The sequence below is a fragment of the Pristiophorus japonicus genome, chromosome 8, assembly GCF_044704955.1.
Source record: "Pristiophorus japonicus isolate sPriJap1 chromosome 8, sPriJap1.hap1, whole genome shotgun sequence".
NCBI classification, from domain to species: Eukaryota; Metazoa; Chordata; class Chondrichthyes; family Pristiophoridae; genus Pristiophorus; species Pristiophorus japonicus.
The window spans coordinates 99,848,609-99,876,199 of record NC_091984.1 but is presented as its reverse complement, the minus strand read 5'-3'; the positions used below and the strand labels follow the sequence as shown (position 1 = coordinate 99,876,199).

At 45.2% G+C, this 27,591-nt stretch overlaps 1 protein-coding gene across 1 annotated transcript in view; it reads right to left on the bottom strand.

Moving 5' to 3' along the window:
* LOC139268658 (protein Niban 1-like) overlaps positions 1-27,591 on the bottom strand; it is a 196,451-nt gene that overhangs the window by 125,615 nt on the left and 43,245 nt on the right. The window contains exon 2 of the mRNA XM_070887176.1: positions 4,181-4,311. Within this exon, the coding sequence (XP_070743277.1) occupies positions 4,181-4,311 (131 nt within the window). The remainder of the gene's footprint in view (positions 1-4,180; positions 4,312-27,591) is intronic.

Below are 27,591 nucleotides of genomic sequence, written 5' to 3'. Positions count from 1 at the left end.
ATACTCTGCTTGATTGGACAGCACGCTCTGCTTGACCATTAGAAGCAGGTTTTAATGGTGCTGAGCTCACATGTTTAATACCATTGAGTTTCATGAACTCTTGAAACTCCAGACTTGTGAAACAAGATCCGTTGTCGCTCACAACGATGTCGGGCAGACCATGAGTAGCAAACATGACACGAAGGCTCTCAATGGTAGCTGTGGATGCACTGGATGACATGATTATGCACTCGATCCACTTGGAATATGCATCCACCACAACAAAAAACATCTTACCCAGGAAAGGACCTGCAAAGTCGACATGGATCCTTGACAATGGTTTGGATGGCCATGACCACAGACTCAACGGAGATTCCGTTGGTACTTCGCTTAGCTGCATGCAAGTGTTGCACTGATGCACACATGATTCTAGATCAGAGTCAATTCCAGGCCACCATACATGAGACCTGGCGATGGCTTTCATCATGACAATACCGGGATGAGTGCTGTGTAGATCACGTACAAATTTCTCTCTGTCTTTCTTCGGCATAACAACATGATTACCCCACAGTAAACAATCTGACTGAATGGATAGTTTGTCTTTGTGACGGCTGTAAGGTTTGGTCTCATCACACATTTCCATAGGTATAGTAGACCAATCACCACTAAGGACACAACGTTTTACAACCGATAAAATCAGGTCTTGTCTGGTCCAGATCCTAACTTGTTGAGCAGTGACAGGGGTTCCTTCACTCTCAAAAGCATCCATAACTAACAGTAGATCTGCAGGTTGTGACACCTCCAGCTCCGGTGTGGGCAAAGGCAGACAGCTCAGTGCATCAGCACAATTCTCGGTGCCAGGTCTATGGCGAATGGCATAATCATAGGCAGATAATATCAGCGCCTACCTCTGGATGCGGGACGTTGCATTGGTATTGATACCTTTGTTTTCCGAAAATAATGAAATGAGTGGCTTGTGATCCGTTTCAAGTTCAAAACGAAGACCAAACAGGTACTGATGCATCTGTTTAACCCCATACACGCAGGCTAAAGCTTCTTTTTCTACCATGCTGTAGGCTCTTTCCGCCTTTGACAAATTTTTCGAAGCATACGCAACAGGTTGTAGTTTACCCGACTCATTAGCATGCAGTCAATCCCATATGATGAAGCATCACAGGCCAATACTAGACGCTTACACGGATCATAATGTACCAGCAACTTGTTAGAGCAAAGCAGATTTGTAGCTTTCTCGAAAGCTCTATCTTGAGACACACCCCAAACCCAGTTGTTGCCTTTTCTGAGCAGCATGTGCAGTGGCTCTAATAAAGTGCTCAATCTAGGTAAGAAATTACCGAAGTAGTTGAGTAGACCAAGGAATGGACCCAGCTCCGTCACATTCTGAGGCTTGGGTGCATTTTTGATGGCCTTGGTTTTTGAGTCCAGAGGCCTGATGCCATCAGCAGCAATCTTCCTCCCCAGAAATTCGACTTCCGGTGCCATGAAGATGTACTTCGAACGTTTGTCCAGACGATGTAGAACCTCTTCGAGGTTGTTCAGGTGTTCGGCAGTGTCACGACCTGTGACCAGAATGTCATCTTGAAACATGACGGTTCTAGGGATGGACTTCAGTAGACTCTCCATGTTCCTCTGAAATATGGCTGCAACCGAGCGAATTCCAAAAGGACACCTGCTGTAGATAAACAGTCCTTTATGAGTATTGATGCACGTAAGTTTCTTCGGCGTGTTGACGAGCTCCTGTGTCATATAGGCCGACGTCAAATCCAGTTTAGTGAACAACTTCCCAACGGCTAGCGTTGCAAACAGGTCATCAGCCTTCGGTAACGGGTACTGATCCTGTTTCGAAAATCGGTTGATTGTAACCTTGCAGTCTCCACAAATCCTGACAGTGCCATCACTCTTCAACACAGGAACAATGTGACTGGCCCATTCGTTAAATTCGACCAGTGATATGTTGGAGTCTGTCCAGCTCAATTTCGACCTTCTCCCTCATCATGTACGGAACAGCCCGAGCTTTGTGATGGACGGGTCTTGCACCCGAGTCCAGATGAATCTGCACCTTGGCTCCCGTGAAATTGCCAATGCCCGATTCAAACAGTGAGGGAAACTTGCTCAGTACTGAGCACACGAAGTGTCATTCACCGATGACAACGCTTTGATATCGTTCCAATTCCATTTGTTTTTTTCGAGCCAATTCCTGCCGAACAGCGTTGAACCATTTCCTGGAACGATCCGTAACAGTAGATCATGAACCGAACCATCATACGACACCTTGTCTACTGCACTGCCAATCACTGGTATGAGTTCTTTGGTGTAAGTACGCAACTTGGCATTGACTGGACTCAGCTTAAGCTTCACAGCCTTAGTGTCCCACAGCTTGTCGAATGTCCTTTGGCTCAATATCGACTGACTCGTACCTATGTCCAATTCATCGATACCGGCACGCCATTTCATTTCACATTAACCATTATCGGTTGGCTCTTTGTCAGGAACGAATACAGTCCATACACTTCCTCCTCAGCTATCTCGGGTTGCATATCCAGGTGGACTGGTCATCATCATCCACATGGTGAGTCGCAGCACGCTTGTTCGGTAGTGGACACATTCGCTGAAGATGCCCCACTTTCGAACAGCCTTTACAGATGTACTGTTTAAAACGACACTGATGATGCCGATGATTGCCCCCACAACGGCAACAGGGTGAAATCGGATTCATACCCGTTGGCGGACTTTGAGCAGCTATAGGTTTCGCATACGCAGTCGAGTAGGCTCTGCCATAAGCAGCTCTGCCATACGATGACACAATCTTGTTTACAGTACTTGCCATGGAGCTCCGACTCTTTGATGATATCTGCCTTAAATTATCATCCGTCGTCATGCATGCCTGGGCAATCGTGATGGCTTTGCTCAAATCCAGTGTCTCCGCAGCCAATAACTTCCGGAGGATCACCTCGTGGTTGATTCCTATTATGAAGAAATCTCGCAGCATGACTCCCAATGCGTCTTCGAACTTACATGGCCCAGCAAGACGTCTTAGGTCGGCTACGAATTCCGACACATCCTGGCCCTCAGAACGAACATGCGTGTAGAATCGATAGTGTGAGATGATGATGTCTTATTTTGGTTTGAGATGGTCATGTACCAGAGCACACAATTCCTCATAGTCCTTGTCCATTGGACGTGCAGGCGAGAGGAGATTCTTTATAAGGCCATAGATTTTCAGACTGCAAACAGTGAGGAAAACCGCCCTGCGCCTAACTGCGTCAGTAGCTTCCTCCATTTGTTGGCCACGAAGTACTGGTCCAGGCGATCGATAAAATCCAACTAGTCCTCTCCCTCCATGAATCTCTCCAGAATTCCAACGGTACTTATTTTGCATGCTAAGGTTCTTCAGTTACCTCATCGCCAAATGTTATTTATGTAATAACTTGACAGACTGAATACTGTAAACTCACTCAGGTGCAAACCTGGCTCAATTTTATTTGGGCCCAAAGTGACCACATTACATGGTGGTTTGCTTTATATACCTGGCCCACACACACGTGCGTACAGCCCAATGACTTCCGACAGTGGCGCCCCCTGGTGGCTAATAACCCCAAGCATACATACATGACACTATTCCAATGCAGTCCTGGCTGGCCTCCCACGCTCTACTCTCTGTAAACTTGAGGTCATCCAAAACTCTGCTGCCCGTGTCCTAACTCGCACCAAGTTCCGTTCACCCATCTCCCCTGCGTTCGCTGACCTACATGGGCTCCCGGTTAAGCAACGGCTCGTTTTTAAAATTCTTATCCTTGTTTTCAAATCTCTCCATGGCTTCGCCCCTCCCTATCTCTGTAATCTCCTCCAGCCCCACAACCCTCAAAGATATCTGTGCTCCTCTAATTTTGGCCTCTTGAGCATCCCCGATTTTAATTGTTCAACTATTGGCAACTGTGCCTTCAGCTGCTAAGGCTCTAAGCTCTGGAATTCCCTCCCTAAACCTAAAAGGAGGATGTTTACAGGGGTAATTTGGCGATCATGTGCTGCCAACAGGGAGCTGCGCTCACAAGGAATTTGTTTCCGAGTCCAGCATTTTAGCCCTGATCCTCTGACCACACATCCTGTGAATGTGACTCCCCAGTGGCAGTGTGGGATCTCGGAATTGCCTCTTCAGTGCTATAACACGCATCTCATAATGTACCTTATGCTGCAGCAGTTGGGGTTGTACCTCTCGGTCTTGCTCTACCTCACATCGGATATGGTTGAAGAAGGCCACAGAGTATTGCCGTTGGTAATGAGGACTGAAGTTCTTAAGCTCTGCTTCGGCCTTTCCTAACAGAAAATAGGAAAACAATGTTAACGTGTGGCACAAACACAAGAGCAACTGGGAGGCTGTTAGGGGATCACAATTACACTAAAAAGGTTAAAAGAGATGTGTTTGAAACAAAGTCGAACATGAAGCAAATCATTAAGGTGAAGCCACCCATAGCAACATTATAGATAAAATACTTTAAAAATGCATATTAATTAAACCGTAGAAGGAAACCTAATGCTCTGTCGGCTGTGATCAGCCTTGTACAACGCTGAAAATATGAAAACCGGCATGCATGGTGTGATTAGAACTTCTCATTGACAGCAAAACAGTCTATAATAGCGTGATTCTCAGAAGAGACCCTGGTGACATTAACCTATCAGTAAGATCATCGACTGTGATAGCTCATGGGGTAAATGCACCGGCCGGTGTAGCAACAAATAGCTTTTCTGTATAAGCTGGCTATAGTAAGAAGTAGCTCCTGAACAGTGTTTCCTCATCACTGACACCAGAACAATGCCTGTTACTGTAACAGCCAACATTTTGATATTCTATATGCTTTCTCTTTGAGGCCTTTCTCAGTGAAATTATGGTATTTGGGTCAAATTGGAAAGCAATTGAATGCAGCATCGATCCATGTCCGCTGGGAACTGGATTTTGATGATCCACATACACAATCCTTTTCTCTCACCAAGAGTGTTCCTTCCTCTCGCTCCCCCAGAGCTCTTGAGTTTAATAGAAACTGCTCCCTAATGAAATCAATTGTTAACAATCATTAAAAAGAGGACATTATGACTCTAGCTGTACACTGGTCTCTGAGGCAAACAAATATGTTCGAATTTCCTGTACCATCTGCTCCCTGCTCTTGAATATTGGATTATGTGCATTACAATGTAAGAAAGAAAATACCACTGCATTAGTCAAATAAAGGGCAGATTTCCTCTTTGTACTAAATGTTGCAAAATCTTAAACACATTTATAAAGACTGGATTTTACAACAGCTAGCATGGACAGGTAATCTTTGCCCATAATGAAAATTATCTCGATTTTTAAAGTTTTATTAACAATGCTCAGTTGAGTTGAAATCTTTTTCCGTGACGCAGGCGTTTTGCCCAGTGAATACTTGATATTAAATTAAGGGGCTATCTTGGCTCTGAAGAAACAATTATGGCAGACTCTGGAGGGGAATACCAATTAATGGCAGACTGCTGGGTTCGACGTGAGTTTCTGAATATAGAGCAAAGATGCACTTCAGAGAATTAATTACCAAATACATCTAATATTTAAGATTCTGAGTGGAGGACATTGTCAGGACAATGTGTCCTCTTTGCCACTCTCTCGCTCTCCCTCTAGTTAATAGTCCATCTGTGGGAAAGATCACTTGTCCCAATATGCTGTGACCCAGAACATAATACGGGAATGTTATGGAACAACAATCGGCAATTGGGTAAAGTTATTGAGGTGTCCTCTTCTAAATCAGCACTCAGTTGATGAGATGTTGCCTGAGTCTAGCCTTTGGAACATGGAGCCACTTTGTATTTGTTTATAAGATTTCCCAATCTCAGCAGCTCCTCTAAGCCTCAACAAGATGCATTATAAGAGTTGCTTCATTCAAGCTGCTAAAATTTGTTTGCTTTTTCAACTCATAAAATTGACTTTTCAAGCAAATTGGAAATCAAGGCCTCAAGAGAAAAGGCTTGTCTTGTAATTGGGGCCCCAAATTAAGGAAGGATTACTTAAAGTATAAAGTGCTGGTGATGCAGGATTAATGTGGACAGTCTTCATCTGGTTCCCCACAGACAATGGGTTCTCAGCAAAAAACTGTTACTTAATTCAGCATTTTTGTATTTGGAACTCTGTAGGCAGATGGTGTGGAAAATGAATATTCCATACATCTGCAGAAATAAGTCTGGCAAATCTCAGTTTCACACATCCTGAGCCCCACGTCTATTCTCCTGCGTTTAAAATTTAATGACAAGGTAGTGGGGTTGAGAATATGCTAAATAAAGCAGTCAGCAGTACAGGGAACTGCTGGGAGCTGGCTGCTCGTAGAGGTTATGTGATTACTTCACTGGAGACTGCCTCTTCATAACACAACGGAAAAACCTCGTTTCTGGTAAGCTCATTGCTGAGAGCCTGTGGCTGTCTGTTTTTTCCTTCATAATCTCATTGGTATGATCTGGGTTCCTTTGTCATTATTAACAAGCCAAGCTCTTTACTTCCAAGTCAGCACTGGGATCATTACTCCACATTCAATTCAATTGCTTGTCAGCTAGTCTTACTGCCCAAAATTCCTGCCCCTCCCATGCTTAAATTGCCAATTCATCCTCCTGTCCAGTCAGTTCTACTTTCCCCTCAGTTGCTGCTCTGTGCCAATGTGCTATAATCTTTTTTAAAAATCTGAGGAAAAAAACCATGCACACTCACACAGACCAACATGCGCACATATACATATAAACATGTCGATTACTTTTTCATATACATTTGTCATGGAAAATCAGTATGGAATAGGACAATGACAGTCAGCCAGGACACAGGCATCTGAGTGACCTACAGCAGGGAGGATGGAAGAGTGAACAGTATAAAACACAGTAATCCTCCTGAAACCAACAACCAAGGTCGAGTCCAGGCTCCTCTCAGCACAAGCAAGCTGCTGGTAAGGTTTCTTTTGCTAGATGGCTCTGGGGAACATCTGAGGTCAAACAGAGACCCGTAATCTCTGTGCGCTGAGCTGCACTGTTGGTTTTACCTTGTGCTGCTCCTCACGCCAAATGGAAGATCTGCTTGGAAACAGCTGCAGTTAAGGGGATCCAACAACAACAACAACTTGCATTTATATAGCGCCTTTAACATAATAAAATGTCCCACAGTGCTTCACGAGAGTGATTATCAAACCAACTTTGACATCAAGCCACATAAGGAGATATTAGAACAGGTGACCTAAAGCTTGGTAGGTTTTAAGGAGAATCTCAAAGGAGGAGAGGTAGAGATGCGGAGAGGTTTAGGGAGGGAATTCCAGAGCATAGCACTGAGATAGCAGAAGGTACAGCTGCCAATGGTGGAGCGATGAAAATCGGGGATGCGCAAGAGACAAGAAGTGGAGGAGCATAGAGATCTCAGAGAGTGGTAGACTGCAGGAGGTTACAGAGATGGGAAGGGGTGAGGCCATGGAGGGATCCGGCTGCTAGCTTTGCTCTTAAACTGAGATTCAATGGCAGTTTGTGCGTTTCACCTACAGTGGAACGACAAAGGTCAGGTTGTTTGTATTTCCTTGAACAGCCAATGGCGGCAGAACTGTGTGCCTGCCATTGGCTGCATTCTTCTAGCAGCAAAGTGTCTTAATTCACTGGACTCATTGTTTTAAAACAATGTGTTCAGTTCTCAGTCTGGCATGAAGATATTTTATGAATTTCCCAATGTTATATTAGCCTCTCTAGTTTTTTTGGTGCGCTTTTCAAAACAAGCTCTGGATGTTTCTGACCTCACAGTCAGCTGTGGCTCAGTGGGTAGCACTCTCACCCCTAAGTCAGAAGGTTGTGTGTTCAAGTCCCACTCCAGGCACTTGAGTACAAAAAAATCTAGGCTGAATCTCCAGTGCAGTGCAGTGCTGAGGGAGCACTGCACTGTCGGAGGTGCCATCTTTCGGATGAGACATTAAACCGAGGCCCCGTCTGCTCTCTCAAGTTGACATAAAAGATCCCATGGCACTATTTCGAAGAAGAGCAGGGGAGTGATCCCTAGTATCCTGGCCAATATTTATTCCTCAATCAATCAATAAAACAAAAAAATCAGATTATCTGGTCATTATCACATTGCTGTTTGTGGGAGCTTGCTGTGTGCAAATTGACTGCCATGTTTCCCACACTACAACAGTGACTACACTTCAAAAGCACCTCACTGGCTGTAAAGCAATTTGAGATGTCTGGTGGTCGTGAAAGGCGTTATATAAATGCAAGTTCTTCTTTGTCTCCTCAAGATCTACCTGGAATCCTAGAAATACCAGCTTCCTAAATCTTCACTTTTGGTCTTGTACTATTTTAAAATAATTTATTGTGGTTACTGTTTTCCAGGTGACAAGAACCTTTTTTATTTGCTACAATGAGGATAATAATTTGAAGCTCTGTAGGTGGGAGAGAAAAACTTTAACTCCATTGATCTGGGCTGGCTTTAAGTCCCAGAGATCCTAATCAACTTTGTCCCATCTCTTGTTCCTCTTAACATTTAATGTATCAGCACCTTACTGCTGGTCACTATCTAGGGTTGGGACCTTCTTAGAGCAATGTAGAGCCAGCAGTGATAAGTTATACTGCCTGGCCCGTGTTGGACATACAGAGAATCAATCACTGGCCTGTTACCTTTTTAAATGGAAGAGAAGAACCAATGGAACAGTCCATATTGGGGGAAAAAATCTCAGAAATAAATGTGAAAATCTCCCCAGACAATCTATTGAACCACCTGGGAACGTCTTTGAATTTCTACTATCGTCAGCACAAAGCCAAAGCAGCCTAGGGGTGGTCTCCTTCCATCTGCTAGAATTTATTTTAGCAAAGTGACTCCTTTGCAATGCAAGCCTGAATCCACTTTGCATCGACGCAAAATGTGTAGTACAACCGGTTAGTAAATCAGCCTTCACACGAGTTCTGGTTTCTCTTTCAAAGCCCAGCAGGTTTTGTCACAGGTCAGGGTAAATGTCCCAATAGCAGACTCCGAGCATGAAGTCAAGAGTGCATGTTGGGAAATTGCACACGTGCAGCCCATGAGTTTCCATCCATTGATTTTACCCTTTTGTCTCAAATGACTCATAAACCATGTGTAAATGATAAATTAAACTAAGTTCCCGCGATACCGAATTTATTCTGTGGTCCAGCCAAAAACACACACAAAGAACAAATGTCATTGTCACCCTGTCTAACTTAGGATGATAAAGGGTTACTTGGTGAGTGCTTGTCAAGTGAAAGGTGGTTATTTATAAAGAAAATTAGACCATTTTTTTAATCATTTGAAACCTTACATTCACAGTATTCAGGAAACAATGTGAGGCAGCAAAAGGCAAAACAAATATAGTACAGAAACCGATAAAGAGCCCCAAAGGCAAATAATGAGTGTTTTCATCTCATGCAGTGGAACTGACAGGACATTCCAGAGAAGCTCCCTGTCCAGATAAACTGTCTAAAAGATGACATTTGTACAAATGTTTTTAAGACAGGAATACCTTAATAAATTACTAATTGTGCTCTGCATATTTGGTCACTGGGACGTTTCACTACATTAAAGGCGCTTTATAAATGCAGGTTGTTTATAATTATTGGTTCTTTTAAAGAACGCACCTTATTCTAAGTTTACATGGTTCACATAGTAATGTTGTGGGGGACCAGGCTCGGACTGGTAGCTGCAAAACGCATCACCTGAGTTATACTGCAGGTTGGGAATGACACTCTGGATGTCAGGAGGCACACGTACACAAGTGGACCTCTACCCCGAGCCACTACATCATGAATGTTTTGAAAGTGCAGCTGGGAGCCCCCACTTTGTCCAAATTGCTTATCTTTATAAAATATCTGAGAGGTTCAGTGGACTGTCGGGACACTTTACAATCCGGTCCGACACCACACTGGTGATCTGCGTTGTGCAGTCAGATCAGAACCGGTCTCTGGAGTTACATAGTCATCTCGGTGTCTCTCTGAAGCAGTTTCCTATGTATAATGTGTGATGAGTCCTCACTAATGCATCAGGCCTGAGCGTCAACCCCCGGTCTCCTTGTAATGACGAACTCTGAGCTAATGCAAAATGAACTGTATTAATGCAGCAGACTTAAATATCAGTGCTGAATATTAACAAAGAAAAATCTATGTTTCAAAAAACAATTAGCTTGATCCCTATGCCTGAGGCCTTCATTACAGCAATGGATAGAGTAAGTATTTTGAATAAAAAAGGAATTGTTTTGATCAATACCAACCGCTCTTGCAGTCAGTAAATTTTTCCATCTGGCAGGAAACAGGTTTTATTTTTTTCAGTTATATGGTAAATCAGGGGATTTCTTTTGTAATTTTCACCTCTGTGATTCAGCATACAAGTCCCAGTAGAAGCTATGTGTAGGCTGGTATTAGAATGAATACACTCACAGTTTTGAGTACAATGTAAGTTCAAGAATGGAGTGTGGTTTGAAAATAGTTGCCATCTCCCTCAGAGTTGTCAGTCCACATATAGGCCCTGATATTTATGGGGAGCGAGCACAGTTACTGGGGAGAAACCTAGAAATCCTGGGCATGTGGAATTTAATGACAGGACTTCATTATAACTTTTTAATTCAGTTTCCAGCCCAGCAGCCGGCCGGATTGATGGGCTGGCCGGCAGCTGGGCAGGAAAGCCTGAGGCAGAAAGCCGCAACTGGAGACCGTTGGGGACAGTCTGCAGCAATCAGCAAAGATTGTGGGAGATAAAGGGGGGTGGGACCAGCACTCAGGAGGGAGGGAAAGATCATGGGGAATAACTTTTCGGATTGTGAGTTTGGAGAGGGCGTGGTAGCCAATCGCAGTAGATTTGCTTGAGGGGTCGGAGGGGAGCACCGCTATAAAAAGTCACTTGCCTGCTTGAGTCGGCTGCTCCCATCTCCACTTCCCGAGCCCGGAGAAACCCAGCCAGTCAGCGTTAAATTTAAATCAGGCTCCCAACTGCCCTGTGGGACAGACACTCCATGCAACTCACCACCGTAGTATTGGAGGCAGTTGGGTTGGGGTCGAGTTACGCCAGACCCTCTCCCGCCTATTGTGGGCGACATTAAATTTCCCCCCATAGTGTCAACCCTCTTTATTTTGGTCAATTTCAAATTGGTCCCATGCAGGATAAATGACTAAATAAATTAAAGAAATAGGTGCAGTTCTGGAAAGGCCCACAGCTTTCTTATATTATGCAGCTAATTACTGTACTTGATATGTGTACAATCAGTTTTTGGTGTGATTTTAAAAATTTCCAACAAATATATACTTAGCATAATGTTACTGTCGATATAAATGTAGTTGCTTTATGTTGTTCACCAATGAAATACCTGTACCATTCCTTTGGCTCGTTATGAATCTATTGCATTTTTGTAGTAAAACCTAATGCAAAACTTTAAGTATCAACCTTTCTCATAGTAGCATCTCTGATATATCCTTAGTTCCTTGTAGCTGTCACAGAATTGCTCCCACCATTGTGATAGTCAATAGCAAAGAGAGCCTAGCCAGTAAAATGTATATGGTATCATTGTCATGTATCTCACACTACTGTACATAAATGTATCTTACCATGCTATACATGACTGTAACTAGCGATGACCTGTAACCACAAGCTTACCTTACCACCAGGGGTGCACTTGCAGGAGACACTGGACACCTGTCCCAGACAGGTATATAAGGACAGGTCTCAGGCAAGTGTGGCATTCGAGAGCTGTGTAATAAAGGTGCAGGTCCGAAGTGACCTTGACTTCAGTATGTGCCTCGTGTGAATCTGTACTGCAGGGGCAGGACTTTACAATCATGGGTCATTTTCATAGCGCCAATGGCTTGTGGATAAATACACTGCCCTGTGCACTACTGAACCATATAGACCAGAAATGTTACAAGTTCAATCCCCAGTTTGTGCTGCGTTAGCTGATTTCAGAAGTTGGAACATGGAGGTTGGTTTCAGCACCCATCTAGGGACAGGAAAAATATCAGATATGGTCCTTGATCCTGATTTCTGCCGGTGGGAAAGGGGGTGGGGCGCTGCAGGTAAGCATATGCAGGTACACATTAACAAGAAGAGGATCAAGTTTGGTCATAATGTTCTTGTAGGAAAGTTTGATCCCCTTGCTCCCAGCAAAACATTTACTCTTTCCCATCCTTTTCGTTTCCCCTTTGTATGGCCACCATTTTCGTTCCTAAAGTCAGATCTGGATGGAGCATATCAAGTGCTATAGGGGCGCACTCTCCTGTTCCGAAACCACCCACTACTCTAGGATCATTCTGGGGATCAAATATAACTCCCAGCTTTTTATCTCCACTATAAATTGCTCTCTCCTGCCCCCTCCCCCTCACCTCCAACAGATGTGAGGAACTATGGACTTCTTTATCACTAAAACTGAGACCACCTGTTCTGTTGCTTTTCCCTCTTTCCCTTGCCCAACAAACAAACCTTCCCCAAAGCTCTCCCTTGCCCCAGCCCTGAAACCCTGTCTGTCTTTAGCTTCTTTCCTATTTCCCCTCATGCCATCTGTGATCTCATCCTGTCCATGAGACCCACGTCCTACCTCTCTCTACCTTATTCCCACTAAACTGCTGACCACCCCACTTCCCTTCCTAGCCCCCATGCTAGGTGACATTGTAAATGGATCTCTCTCCTCTGGTAATGTCCGCTTCCTCTTTCAAATCCACCGTCATCCCAATCCTCTTCAAAATAAGTCACCCTTGATCCCTCTGTCCCATCTCCAATCTCCCTTTTCTCAAAGACCTTACTTGAACTTGTTGTCTCCTCTCAAAGCTGTGCCCATCTTTTCCACAACTCTCCCTTTGAAACTCTCGAATCAAGTTTATGCTGCTGCCAAAACATTAAAATGCCAGAATCAAAGTCACAAATTGCATCCTCTGTGACTGTGACCGTGGTATATTTGACCTCTTTGTAGTCTTTGAGACAGTCAACAGTACCATCCTCACCTAGTGTCTTTCCTCCATTGTCCACCCCTCATTGGGACTGCCCTTGGTTGATTCCAGTCTTATCTATCCAATCATAGCTTCTCCATCGGTACCATCTCTCCCAACCCTTCCCCCTACCATTACATCCGAGTCCCCAAGGATCTATCCATAGCCCCCTCCTCTTACTCATTTACATGCTGCCCTTGGGGACATCATCTTCAGACAATGGATCAACTTCCACCCAGCTCGACATCAAACATATTCTATCCCGCATCGTCCCACTCACCCTTGAGTCCTGTCCTTGTTGATCTACATTGGCTCTCAGAACCCTTGTACTTCTAATTTAAAATTGTCATCTTTGTGTTAAATTCCCTTCATTGCCTTGCCCTCGCTATCTATCTAGCCTCTTTCAGCCCTACAACCACTCAGAAAATCTCCATTTCTGGCCCCTTGTTCACCCCCACCTCTCTTCACCCCACCACTAGCAGCCATGCCTTCAGCCAGCAACACCCCACGCACTGGAATTGTCTCCGTGACTCTGCCTCTCCACCTCCATCTCCTCCTTGAAGACCCATCTTAAAACCCACCTCTTCAACCAAGGTTTTGCTCAGCCCTTCTAATCTCTCCTTCTTTGGTTCAGCATCCATTTTTTTCCATTATGCCTTTGTGAAACACCTTGGGACGTTAAAGGCATTATATAAAGTAAGTCATTGTTTTTTGTTGTTGTTTAGGCTCACATATAAAGAATGGCCAGTTGCGTGAGGTACTGGAGGGCAAACAATGGCCGTGACACTGAAAGGAACATATGTACAATGCAGCATACTCTCTATTTTTAAATATGGCATATCCAGTTTGCAAAATGGCATCCCTACTTGTTAGGAGAATTCCAAAGATGAGGGGGTTGACTTATGAGGAAAGGTTGAGTAGGTTGGAATTCAGAAGAATGAGAGATGATCTTATAGAAACGTATAAGATTATGAGGGGGCTTGACATGGTGGATGCAGAGAGGATGTTTCCACTGATAGGGGAGACTAGAACTAGAGGGCATAATCTTAGAATAAGGGGCCGCCCATTTAACATAAGAATTAGGAACAGGAGTAGGCCATCTAGCCCCTCGAGCCTGTTCGGCCATTCAACAAGATCATGGCTGATCTGGCCGTGGACTCAGCTCCACTTACCCGCCCGCTCCCCATAACCCTTAATTCCCTTATTGGTTAAAAATCTATCTATCTGTGATTTGAATACATTCAATGAGCTAGCCTCAACTGCTTCCTTGGGCAGAGAATTCCACAGATTCACAACCCTCTGGGAGAAGAAATTCCTTCTCAACTCGGTTTTAAATTGGCTCCCTCGTATTTTGAGGCTGTGCCCCCTAGTTCTAGTTTCCGCGACCAGTGGAAACAACCTCTCTGCCTCTATCTTGTCTATCCCTTTCATTATTTTAAATGTTTCTATAAGATCACCCCTCATCCTTCTGAACTCCAACGAGTGAAGACCCAGTCTACTCAATCTATCATCATAAGGTAACTCCCTCATCTCCGGAATCAGCCTAGTGAATCATCTCTGTACCCCCTCCAAAGCTAGTATATCCTTCCTTAAACAGAGATGAGGAGAAATTTCTTCTCTCAGAGGGTTGTGGATCTGTGGAATTCGCTGCCTCAGAGAGCTGTGGAAGCTGGGACATTGAATACATTTAAAACAGAAATAGACAGTTTCTTAAATGATAAGGGAATAAGGGGTTATGGAGAGCGGGCAGGGAAGTGGACCTGCATCCATGATAGGATCAGCCATGATCGTATTAAATGGCGGAGCAGGCTCGAGGGGCCGCATGGCCTTCTCCTGCTCCTATTTCTTATGTTCTTATGTTCTTATGATATATATCACTGCACCACCCCTCCCCGCTGAAAGGGCCTTTACAGTCACAGCTGGGTAGAGACTCCCTTTCACACTTGGACAATGCCAGCTAGGTAATTTACATACAAGAGCAATCACCATATTTTTGAATTTAGATTGGTGACCTGGTGGACATTCAGTACCAGCTCATCACAGGGCTTGAAGCAAGACAAATCAGAGCACTCAGCAGTTACTAGATTTTTCTGAACTACAGATTTAGTGCCACTAAAGCTGGCAATATAACTCTGGGAGTCAGTCCCAATCTGAAGCCAGAATGCACTGAAGACAAGTAGTGTGAACTATCCTCCAAGAAGTCGTCTCGCACTAGCCTGAATTCACAACAGTTGCAATACAACTCCAGTGTGACATTAAACTGCAATTTAAAAATGTCTTGGAATTCTATTGAACCTCTGGGGAGTTAGTAAAACATCAAATAGTATATTGTTTTGGTTAGGAGACAGTGAACACCCACCTGTCCTTGAACGTGAAACATTAGCTGCTTACACAGAATTCCACCGTCGTATCTTGATGCTGGGTAGACTCGGGTAAGTCTTCAGGTCAGAAATGGTCTCCTAACTATGCATCACGGTTTGCAGATACTGGTCCCAGGCAATAGTTGCAGTATAACTGTAGCTCTAGTTACAACCAATGGTACAGGAGTGATGAATTCATCAGTCTGTACAAATACATTCAATAAATAAATGCCATCCATAGGCAATCTTCCCTCTCATTTTTGGGGGGCCACATGGCCCCTTTAACGGGCTGCGGGGCCCATTCAAAAATCCGCATTTAAAAGCCGGTGAGCCGGCAGCGTGGGAGCTCCAGATCGCTGGGCGCAGCTTAAAGAGAACATTGTCCGCAGGTCTCTTAGGGAACTATAGACCAATTAGTCTAACATCGGTGGTAGGAAAGGTGGGAAGTGGTGTTCTACAAGGAACGATGCTGGGATCACTGTTGTTCACCATTTACATAAACGATTTGGACTCGGGAATCGGAAGTGCAATTTCAAAATTTGTGGATGACACAAAATTGGGGGATATAGTTAATACAGAGGATGACTGCGACAAAATACAGGAAGACATTAATAAACTTGCAGAATGAGTGTGTCATTGGCAAATGAACTTCAATATAGATAAGTGGTACATTTTGGTAGGAAGAATAAAGAGGCCACAAACTCCTTGGAAAATAATTGTCTAAATGGGGTAGAGGAGCAGAGGGATCTAGGGGTTCAGATACACAAATCAGTAAAAGTAGCGACACTGGTTAATAAGGCCATAAAATAGCGAACAAAGCACTGGGGTTCATTTCTAGAGGTATAGAATTGAAAAGCAGAGGACTTATGTTAAACTTGTATTAACCCTTGATTAGACCATGCTTGCAAGAAAGGTACTGCAATAATCATGGGTGATTTTAGTCATATAGATTGGACAAATTAAATTAGCAAAGGTAGCCTTGAGGATGAGTTCATAGAGTGTATTCAGGATGGTTTCTTAGAATACATTGTGGAACCAACCAGGGAACAGGCTATTTTAGATCTGTTAATGTGTAATGAGATAGGTTTAATTAATTATCTCATGGTAAAGGATCCTCTGGGGAAGAGTGATTATAACATAATAGAATTTCAAATTCAGTTTGTGGGTGAGAAACTTGGGTCTCAAACTAGTGTCCTGAACATAAATAAAGGCAATTACAAAGGTATGAAGACAGAGTTGGCTAAAGTGGACTGGGAAAATGGACTAAAGGCTACTACGGTAGATAAGTAGTGGCAGACAGTTAAGGAGATATTTCATAAGTCTCAGCAAGTAAGAAGGAAAGACTCTATGAGAAGGATGAACCATCCGTGGCTAACTAAGGAAGTTAACAATGATATCAGATTGAAAACAAAGGCATACAATGTTGCGAAGATTGGTGGTAGGCCAGAGGATTGGGAAATTTTTAGAAACCAGCAAAGGACGACAAAAAAAATAACAAAGAAGAAGATAGATTATGAGAGTAAACTAGCAAGAAATATAAAAACAGACAGTATGAGTTTCTATAGGTATATAAAAAGGAAAAAAGTAGCTAAAGTAAACGTTGGTCCCTCAGAGGATGAGACTGGGGAATTAATAATGGGAAACAGGGAAAGGGCAGTAACTTTGAACAAATATTTTGTATCGGTCTTCATGGTTGAAGACACTAAAAGCATCCCAATAATAATAATAGATAATCAAGGGGCTATAGGGAGGGAGGAACTTAAAACAATCACTATCACGAGAGAAAAAGTACTAGGCAAACTAATGGGACTAAAGGTGGACAAGTCATCTGGACCTAATGGCCTGCATCCTAGGGTCTTAAAAGAAGTGGATGCAGAGATAGTGGATGTATTGGTTGTAATCTACCAAAATTCCTTGGATTCTGGAGAGGTCCCAGCAGATTGAAAAACCGCAAATGTAATGCCCCTATTCAAGAAAGCAGGAAACTATAGATCAATTAGCCTAACATCTGTCATTGAGAAAATGCTGAACATTATTAAGGAACTAGTAGCAGGACATTAAGAACATCATAATACAATCAAGTAGAGTCAGCATGGTGTTATGAAAGATAAATCATGTTTCACAAATTTGTTAGAGTTCTTTGAGGATGTAACGAGCAGGATGGATAAAGGGGAACCAGTAGATATCGTGTATTTGGATTTCCAGAAGGCATTTGATAAGGTGCCACATAAAAAGGTTACTGCACAAAATAAGAGCTCACGGGGTTGAGGGTAATATATTAGCATGGATAGAGGATTGGCTAACTAACAGAAAACAGAGAGTTGGGATAAATGGGTCATTTTCCGGTTGGCAAACTGTAACTAGTGGGGTGCCACAGGGATCAGTGCTGGGGCCTCAACTATTTACAATCTATATTAATGACTTGGATGAAGGGAGCGAGTATAGTGTAGCCAAATTTGCTGATGATATTTGTGAGGAGGACACACAGAATCTGCAAAAGGAAATAGATAAGTTAAGTGAGTGGGCAAAAAATTGGCAGATGGAGTATCATGTGGGAAAATGTGAGGTTATCCACTCTGGTAGGAAGAATAAAAAAGCAAATTATTATTTAAATAGAGAGAGCCTACAAATGCTGCGGTACAGAGAGATCTGGGGGTCCTTGTACATGAAACATAAAAAATTAGCATGCAGGTACAGCAAGTATTAGGAAGGCAAATGCAATGTTGACCTTTATTGCAAAGGGGATAGATTATAAAAGTAAGGAAGTCTTGCTACAGCTATACAGGGTATTGTTGAGGCCACACCTGGAATACTGCGTGCAGTTTACGAAAGGATATACTTGCTTTGGAGGCTGTTCACAGAAGGTTCATGAGGTTGATTCCGGGGATGAGAGGGTTGTCTTATGAAGGTTGAGCAGGTTGGGCCTATACTTAATGGAGTTTAGTAGAATGAGAGGTGACCTTATTGAAAAGTGTAAGACTCTGAGGGGGGTTGACAGAGAGGATGTTCCCGTCATAGAGGAATCTAGAACTAGAGGTCATAGTTTCAGAATTTGGGGTCACCTATTTAAAATGGAGATGAGGAGGAATTTCTTCTCTGAGGGTCGAGAATCTTTGGAATTCTCTACCCCAGGCATCTGTGGAGGTTGGGTCATTGACTATATTTAAGGTGGAGGTAGACTCAATTTTGAACTATAGGGGAGTCAAGGGTTATGGGGAGCGGGCGGGGAAGTGGAGTTGAGGCCAAGATCAGATCAGCCATGATCTTATTGAATGGCGGAGCAGACTCGAGGGGCCAAATGACCTACTCCTGTTCCTATTTCTTATGTTCTTATGTTCTTATACCTATCAGGAAAGATTGAACAGGCTGGGGCTCTTTTCTCCAGAAAAGAGAAGATTTAGGGGCAACCTAATAGAGATCTTTAAGATTATGAAAGGGTTTGAAAGGGTAGACGTAGAGAAGATGGCCCCAAGTTTCCACATGATTTGCTCCTGATTTTTAGGAGCAACTGGTGTAGAATGGAGTATCTTAGAAAACGGAATTCTCGTCATTTCGTTTGCTCCAGTTCTAGTCAGTTAGAACAGTTTCACTTTGGAACAGAATTTTTTTTTCAAAAGGGGGCGTGTCCGGCCACTTACGCCTGATTTCAAAGTTTCGTGAGTGAAAACTTACTCCAAACTAACTTAGAATGGAGTAAGTGAAGATTTTTGTACGCTCGAAAAAACCTTGTCCACACTTTAGAAAATCAGGCGTAGGTTACAAATCAGGCGTAGGGAATGGTGGGGGGGGGGGGGGGTGTTTAAAGGGAAGTTTACAAACATTAAACACTTCAGTTTTACAAATAAGGAGCCATCATCAATAATAAACGATAAATACATCAATAAATCAACCAATAAATCAATCAAAAAAAATTAATAAGAAATAATATATATTTTTTTAAATCAATAAATAAAACATTTTCTACTTACCGACTGCAGCACCAGGAGCCCTCCAACAGCGTGCTGGGATGCCCCCCCCTCAGTGTGTCTCTGTCAGTGTCTCTATCCCTCTGTCTGTCTGTGTGTCTCTCATTCTCTGTCTGTCAGTGTCTGTGTTTCTGACAGCGAGGGGAGGGGGAGGAGGAGGATAGAGGGAGAGAGGGGGGGAGCAGAGGGAGGGAAGGGGAGGGAAGGGGGAGAAGGGGGAGGGATGGGGGAGAAAGGGGATGGGGAGATGGGGGAGGGATGGGGAAGGGGGAGGGGGGAGAAGGGGGAGGGGGGAGAAGGGGGAGGGGGAGAAAGGGATAAAGGGCAGAAGGGGGAGAAAGGAGATGGGGGGGAAAGGAGATTGGGAGGGGGGAAGGAGATTGGGAGGGGGGGAAGGAGATTGGGGGGGGAAGGAGATTGGGGGGGGGCGGAGATTGGCGGGGGGAAGGAGATTGGGGGAGGGGAAGGAGATTGGGGGGGGAAGGAGATTGAGGGGGGGGAAGGAGATTGGGGGGGGAAGGAGATTGGGGGGGAAGGAGATTTGGGGGGGGAAGGAGATTGGGGGGGAAGGAGATTGGGGGGGGAAGGAGATTGGTGGGGGAAGGAGATTGGGGGGGGGAGGGAGATTTGGGGGGGAAGGAAGGAGATTGGGGGGAGGGGGGAGGCTGAACGGGCCGGGTCCGAGACTTTGGGCAGGGCCCGTCCCCAGCACCAGATTTACAGCTGGTGGCGTTGGGTCGGGTCGGGGGGGTGGTGGGAGGGAGGTCGGTTCGGTTCGGGTCGGGGGGAGGGAGGGAGGGAGAGGGAGGTCAGGTCGGATCCAGTCCGGAGGCGGGAGAGCGGGTGTCGGGTCTGGTCCGGGGGCGGGGGGGGGGGGGGGTGGGGAGCGGGTGTCCGGTCCGGGGGTGGGAGGGTGGGGGGCGGGTGTCGGGTCCGGTCCAGGGGCGGGGGGGGAGCGGGTGTCGGGTCCGGTCCGGGGGCGGGGAGAGCAGGTGTCGGGTCCGGTCCGGGGCGGGGGGGTGCGGGTGTCGGGTCCGGTCCGGGGCGGGGGGGGTGCGGGTGTCGGGACCGGGGCGGGAAGCGGGTGTCAGGTCCGGTCCGGGGGCGGGGTGGGTGGGGGGGGGAGCGGGTGTCGGGTCCGGTCCGGGGGCGGGGTGGGTGGGGGGGGGAGCGGGTGTCAGGTCCGGTCCGGGGGCGGGGAGAGCGGGTGTCAGGTCCGGTCCGGGGGCGGGGAGAGCGGGTGTCGGGTCCGGTCCGGGGCGGGGTGGGTGGGGGGGGGAGCGGGTGTCGGGTCCGGTCCGGGGCGGGGTGGGTGGGGGGGGGGAGCGGGTGTCGGGTCCGGTCCGGGGCGGGGTGGGTGGGGGGGGGAGCGGGTGTCGGGTCCGGTCCGGGGCGGGGTGGGTGGGGGGGGGAGCGGGTGTCGGGTCCGGTCCGGGGGCGGGGAGAGCGGGTGTCGGGTCCGGTCCGGGGGCGGGGAGAGCAGGTGTCGGGTCCGGTCCGGGGCGGGGGGGGGGTGCGGGTGTCGGGACCGGGGCGGGAAGCGGGAGTTGAGTCGGGTCGGGAGGAAGCAGGAGCTGGCCGTGGGAGGAGCCTTATTCACGCAGCCCCATTGAGGCCATTGGGCCAGGGCTAGGGGCTGCATGCTTCAGGCCCCTCCCACACAGTTTCGGGCGCCTGGAGCTTACTGCACTTGCGTGCCCACTGTAGCGCGCATGTGCAGAGGTCCCGGCACTGTTTTCAGCGCAGTGACCTGGCTCCGTCCCCTACAGCTCCTGCTGCGCTGTGCCGAGGGCCAGAGGACCTGCAGGGAGGTGGAGAATACAGAGGTTTTTTTTAGGCGCACTTTGTGGTGCGAAAAACGGGCGTCCAGGTCGGGACTGCGCCGTTCTAGGAGCGGCTCGAAACTTGGGCCCGATGTTTCCACTTGCGGGAGAGACCAGAAGTAAATATAAGATAGTCAGTAATAAATTCAATAGTGAATTCAGGAGAAACGTCTTTACCCAGAGAGTGGTTAGAATGTGGAACTCGCTACTACAAGGAGTAGTCGAGATGAGTTAGCATAGATGCATTTAAAGGGAAGCTAGATATACACATGAGGGAGAAACGAATAGAAGGATATGTCGATGGTGTTAGATGAAGAAGGGTGGGAGGACGTTGCTGTTGAATGGCCTGTTTCTGTGCTGTAAAAAGGGTAGAGAGGAGGTTTTCCAGGATGCTGGGGTTGCTTGTGTGTGAGAGGTGGGAGGATGTATTGGGAATGTTTTTGAACAATAATATACTTTAAAAAAAAATTATTCTGCCAATTTGTTAAATTGGAACGTCAGATATGAGTAAAGATTGCAAAAGTTAGGACTGTTCTCCTTGGAACACAGAAGTTAAGAAGTGACCTAATAAAGATTTCCAAGATGACGAGAGGTTTTGCTAGAGTAGATAGAGAAAGATTATTCCTTCTGGCAAGTGGGTCAATAACTAGAGATTCAGAATCATTGGCAAAAGATCGAAAGGGGAGATGAGGAGAATTTTTTTCATTAAGAGTGGTTGGGATCTGGAATGCTCTATCTGAAAAGGTGGTGGAAGCTGATTCCATGAATAATTTTAAATGGGTTTTGGACAGATACTTGAGGATGAGGAACTTACAGGGTTATGGACAAAAAGAGCCAGCATAGGCATGATGGGCTGAATGGTCACCTTCAGTGCTGTAAGTTTCTATGATTCTAAATACCGACACAAGACCTGAATCCTACTTTCATGCCAACTGCTTTATTTTAAGAGTTGCTTATACTTCCATCCCAATGCTCTCGTTAACAGTCCTGCTTCATTAGTTAAGTAAACATGAACTTCACGGATTTTTTGAGTTTCAATTTAACAAAGTGGCAGAATTTTTTTTTAAAGGGTATTATTGTTTTAAAAAAATTCCCAATACATCCTCCCACCTCTCACACACAAGCAACCCCAACGTCTTGATTGCTCCGACTGCAAATTGTCTGAGAGGCAGCACCTCTGCTATACTACACTAACCAGCCTTTACTCTCTTTCCGCCTGATGCAAACTTTCTTTTATCCCATCTAGTTATCAGTTACTGATCTGAAGTTCTGCAACAGTCCCATTAACAATACTTCCATTGAAATCCACATAGTCTGGTTCACATGACAACATTCACTATATGAGTGAGAGCCTCTGGACGTCAACGTCCATCTGTGTCAGCCTTGGCTCAGTGGTGGCACTCTTGCCCATTGAGTCAGAAGGTTGAGGACTCAAGCCCCACTCCAGAAACATGGGCATAGAATCTAGGCTGACATTTCAGTACAATACTAACGGTACGCTGCACTGTTGGAGGTGCCGTCTTTCGGATTAGACGTTAAACCATCTGCCCTCTCAGATGGATGTAAAAGATCCCATGGCAGTATATTCTCCCGGTGTCCTGGCCAACATATAAACAAACACGACTAAAAAAACAGACTATTCGGTCATTTGTCTTATTGCTGTTTGTGGGGGCCTTGCTGTGTGCAAAGGGGCTGCCACATTTCCTAGGTCAAAACAGTAACTACATTTTAACAAATACCTCATTGGCAGGGAAGTGCTTTGGGATGTCCTGAGGATGTAAATGGTGCTATATAAATGTAAGTTGTTGCTTTCTTCTTTCATTCAGCACAAAACTGCAACTTACATTTTTGAGCTTTACATTAGATATTCTACTTGGGTTCAGAGTCACTAACAGAGTCAGAGTGGGGTGGGGGAGGGGGAGTGGGGGAGTGGCAGTAGAATTACAGCCAATCCTGAACTTGTTCTCCCGTGATATCCAAAGAATTTTTCAAGAAGGGGCTGCTGGCTATTGATAAGGAAGAACAGTGACTGATTGTTCTTCGGTTTAGTATTGCTGAGGCCAACTAAAGCACCGTGATACCACGCTCACTGAGGCCAGCTAACAGGCTAGGAATAAGGCCTGGATCTTCCTGGTCTCCGTGGCACAGACCATAATGGGCAGTGCACTTACCAACTGAGGCACTGATGAGCCCTTTTTGTATTTATTTTTTCAGTAGTTCATGTACAAGTACGTATTTTGTGAAGCCATTGTACATTTTGATTGCATAGTCATTGCAGGAGGGTACATTGGGTTTGTTGTCTGGCCCATTTGTAGATCTCCCCTCGGCCAGCCGAACTTGCTACATGCTGACAATACCTCGGATTATTAGTATTGTACTTGAGTGAACATATCAGTTTGTCAGGAGCTATTTTACAGAACATATGCCTCATTAGCCATCATTTATTCAAATTCCCCTGCTACATATCCATAGCAATAAATAGCATAAACATCACAGAAACTAGAGCACAATCTGCCTGTGTAACCCTGCACATTATTATGTTCATTCAAGTGTTAAGTACACTGATTTACATTTTACACACCCAAGTAGAAGAGTCTGGAGTGTGTGGGTGGCATGGTTAATAGGCAAGCTTTAAAAAAATGTTAATAAACGGGTGTATAACCAGACATGACATAACAATTTTAACTTTCCCTATGCGAAAGGCCTGTATAGTTCACTCAAAAGAAAAATTAAAATTAATATCTCACTTCTCATTACATCCTATCCTCAAGAGGTACAGTTCTCTCCAATATACATTAATAAGTGTATAATATGGGTTGTTCTGAATAGTTAGTTGTGATTAGCTTCATTGTATGACAAGCAATTCAACAAAATAAAGACAGAGGATTTGTGTTCATTATCTATTTAGATTGTAATATAATTCTGCACAATGTCTACAATTAGTGACATTTACATAGAACAAATTCAGAAGCCCAAACACGGTCATGATGGCAAAGACTGATGACCAGTGTTAGATGGTTAATTAGTGATTGGCAGTGCAGCTCATTTTCTGACGATGTTAAATGGCAAACATGAGCACATCCTTCTTATCTCACACAATCACACACTTTTTCCACCTTCGAGTCCTACAATGTGAACACTAGGGTTGTTATAGGACTTAGATCCAAAATAATGCGTTATTCTTTATTTTCACTGCATTTTATCACATGACACCCATTTGTATTATTACAAGTCACAGTAAGACAGCCACAGTTGAAGTATGGTGCAGTTGCCAGCATGCATTCCTGTTTCAAAAGGTAGCATTCTTCACTGATAATCCCTCTACTACAGCCTTTATTTCAGAGGCAGTTTTATAGATGCGACTGGTTGGTGTATGGACCTGAATGGGAAAAACAATTAAAATAAATATTTTCTTCACATCCTTCTGTCTGACGGGTCTACAACAAAGGGACAGAGATAAAATGTAAGAGATTTAGGACAGAGAGCAGAAGAAATATTTTTACACAGAGGGTTGTGAGGCTATGGACTGCACTGATGAAGTTAATGATTGAAGCAGAGAGCACATCAACATTTAAGAGTAGGTTAAATAGGTGATTGAAGGAAAGGGGGATAAAGGGAAATGGGAACAGGGTGGACACATGGGAGAAGGACTGCTGCTCGTGTGGAGGTTAAACACCAACACAGACTGGTTGGGCTGAATGTCCTGTTTCTGTGTTGTAAATGCTCCTCCATGGTTAAGCCTCTCTGCATGCAAAAATGATGAAGCATGCAACACACATGATGACCGTGGTGGGACTATATTGTGATAGTCTCCCTGATCTGTCCAGGCATCAGAAGCGTTGCTTCAAAATATACTATGGAAGGCTGAGCGGTGATCTTGGTGGCTGCAGGGACTTCATCATGTCTGTATTCATCTAGTGTTCCTGGTATTAACAAGAGTTCCATGAGCCAGGGCTGGAGAGAGTATCCTTTGCCTCCAGTCTGCCTCTGGGAAGGTTGTCGCTAGAGTCCTCTTCAACCGTCTTCTCCCCGTGGCCGAGGAGCTCCTCCCAGAGTCGCAGTACGAATTTCGTCCCCTCCGGGTCACAACAGACATGATTTTTACAGCGCGACAGCTGCAGGAAAAATGCAGGGAACAGCACCAGCCCTTATACATGGCCTTCTTTGACCTTACAAAGACTGTCAACCGCGAGGGTCTATGGAGTGTCCTCCTCTGTTTCGGATGCCCCCAAAAGTTCGTCACCATCCTCCGCCTGCTCCACGACGACATGCAGGCAGTGATGCTTACCAGTGGATCCATCACAGACCCAATTCACGTCCGGACCGGGGTCAAGCAGGGCTGCGTTATCGCCCCAACCCTCTTCTCAATCTTCCTCGCTGCCATGCTCCACCTCACAGTTGACAAGCTCCCCGCTGGAGTGGAACTAAACTACAGAACCAGTGGGAAGCTGTTCAACCTTCGCCATCTCCAGGCCAGGTCCAAGACCACCCCAACCTCTGTCATCGAATTACAGTACGCGGATGACGCCTGCGTCTCTGCACACACAGAGGCTGAACTCCAGGATATAGTCGACGTATTTACCGAGGCATATGAAAGCATCGGCTTTCATATAAGACAAAGGTCCTCCAACAGCCTGTCCTCGACGCACAGCACTGCCCCCCAGACATCAAGATCCACGGCGCGGCCCTGGACAACATGGACCATTTCACTTATCTCGGGAGCCTCCTATCAACAAGAGCAGGCATTGATGACGAGATCCAACACCACCTCCAATGCGCCAGTGCAGCCTTCGGTCGCCTGAGGAAAAGAGTGTTTGAAGACCAGGCCATCAAAACTGTCACCAAGCTCATGGTCTACAGGACTGTAGTAATACCCGCCCTTCTGTATGGCTCAGAGACGTGGACCATGTACAGTAGACACCTCAAGTCGCTGGAGAAATACCACCAGCGATGTCTCCGCAAGATCCTACAAATCCCCTGGGAGGACAGGCGCACCAACATTAGCGTCCTCGTCCAGGCCAACATCCCCAGCATTGAAGCACTGACCACACTTGATCAGCTCCACTGGGCAAGCCACATAGTTCGCATGCCAAACACGAGACTCCCAAAGCAAGCGCTCTATTCGGAACTCGCCCACGGTATACGAGCCAAAGGTGGGCAGAGGAAACGTTACAAGGACACCCTCAAAGCCTCCCTGATAAAGTGCGACATCCCCACCTGGGAGTCCCTGGCCAAAGACCGCCCTAAGTGGAGGAAGTGCATCCGGGAGGGCGCTGAGCTCCTCAAGTATCGTCGCCGAGAGCGTGCAGAAATCAAGCGCAGGCAGCAGAAGCAGCGTGTGGCAAACCAGGCTCCCTGCCCACCCTTTCGCTCAACGACTATCTGTCCCACCTGTGACAGAGACTGTGGTTCTTGTATTGGACTGTACAGCATCTAAGAATTGATGCTAAGTGTGGAAGCAAGTCTTCCTCGATTCCGAGGGACTGCCTATAATGATGATGATGACACACAAACCTACCTCACTTCCATCCATTCATCCTCTTCTTTAGTCTCTAAAAAAACTTGATAGAGCAAAGCAATACCTCTGTTTAGAAATGTGATTGGAACAATGCAAAATCCAGCAACAAAGCTTTAAGTACGCATCTTCCGAAAGGCTAGACAGGCTCTTTATTACCTGTTTATTTTCACTGAGCTGTACATTTTTGGTGAGAAAGTTGGAAAATTACTTTGTAGGGGTTTAATTAAATAATAACTGGAAGATCGCATATAACACAAAGTAATTTAGGCGCAGTCTAATTTCCAATGCCTGTTCCACACCAACAGCATAGATCCTACCAGCTGGAAAATCTATCCCATGTAGTGTGGCTTTCAATTTGTAATAAGTAGAGTTCTTCCATCTACTGACCAGAGCTTTGAGCTCTCTGAGGTTTAAGTGATTACTTGGAGATTTTCTATAGCATTGCTTATGGTGAGTTGGAGGGTTTGCTGTTTTATAACAACAGGAAAGCTATTAAGAAACCATGATGAAAGTACAACAGAAAGTAAGGGTAACACACAAAGTGTGCAAAATGGAAGATTTTTGCGATTAATTATGTAATTTAGCTGATGGGAAATGTGAGGAAATTGTGTTTTATGAGGAAAAAAATATTCTGGTGGTAATGACAGAAAATGAGAGGATTAATTAATTATTTTGTGGCTGTACTGTTGTGGAAGTCTGATTTAACGGATTCAGTGGCCATTTGCCAATTCATTCATTAATGGCTGGCCCATTATGACTGAAGCTACAAAAACAGAAAACGCTGAAAACACTCAGCAGTCAGGCAGCATCGGTGGACAGAACAGACAAGTCAATGTTTCAGGTGTGAACCTTTCATCAGAACAGGAAAATATTAGTGACGAACAACATTTTAAAAAGAAATAAAAAAGGGAAGGAAAAGAAACAGAGAGAGATACATACACGCACAGATATACAGACACACAGATATACACACACAGATA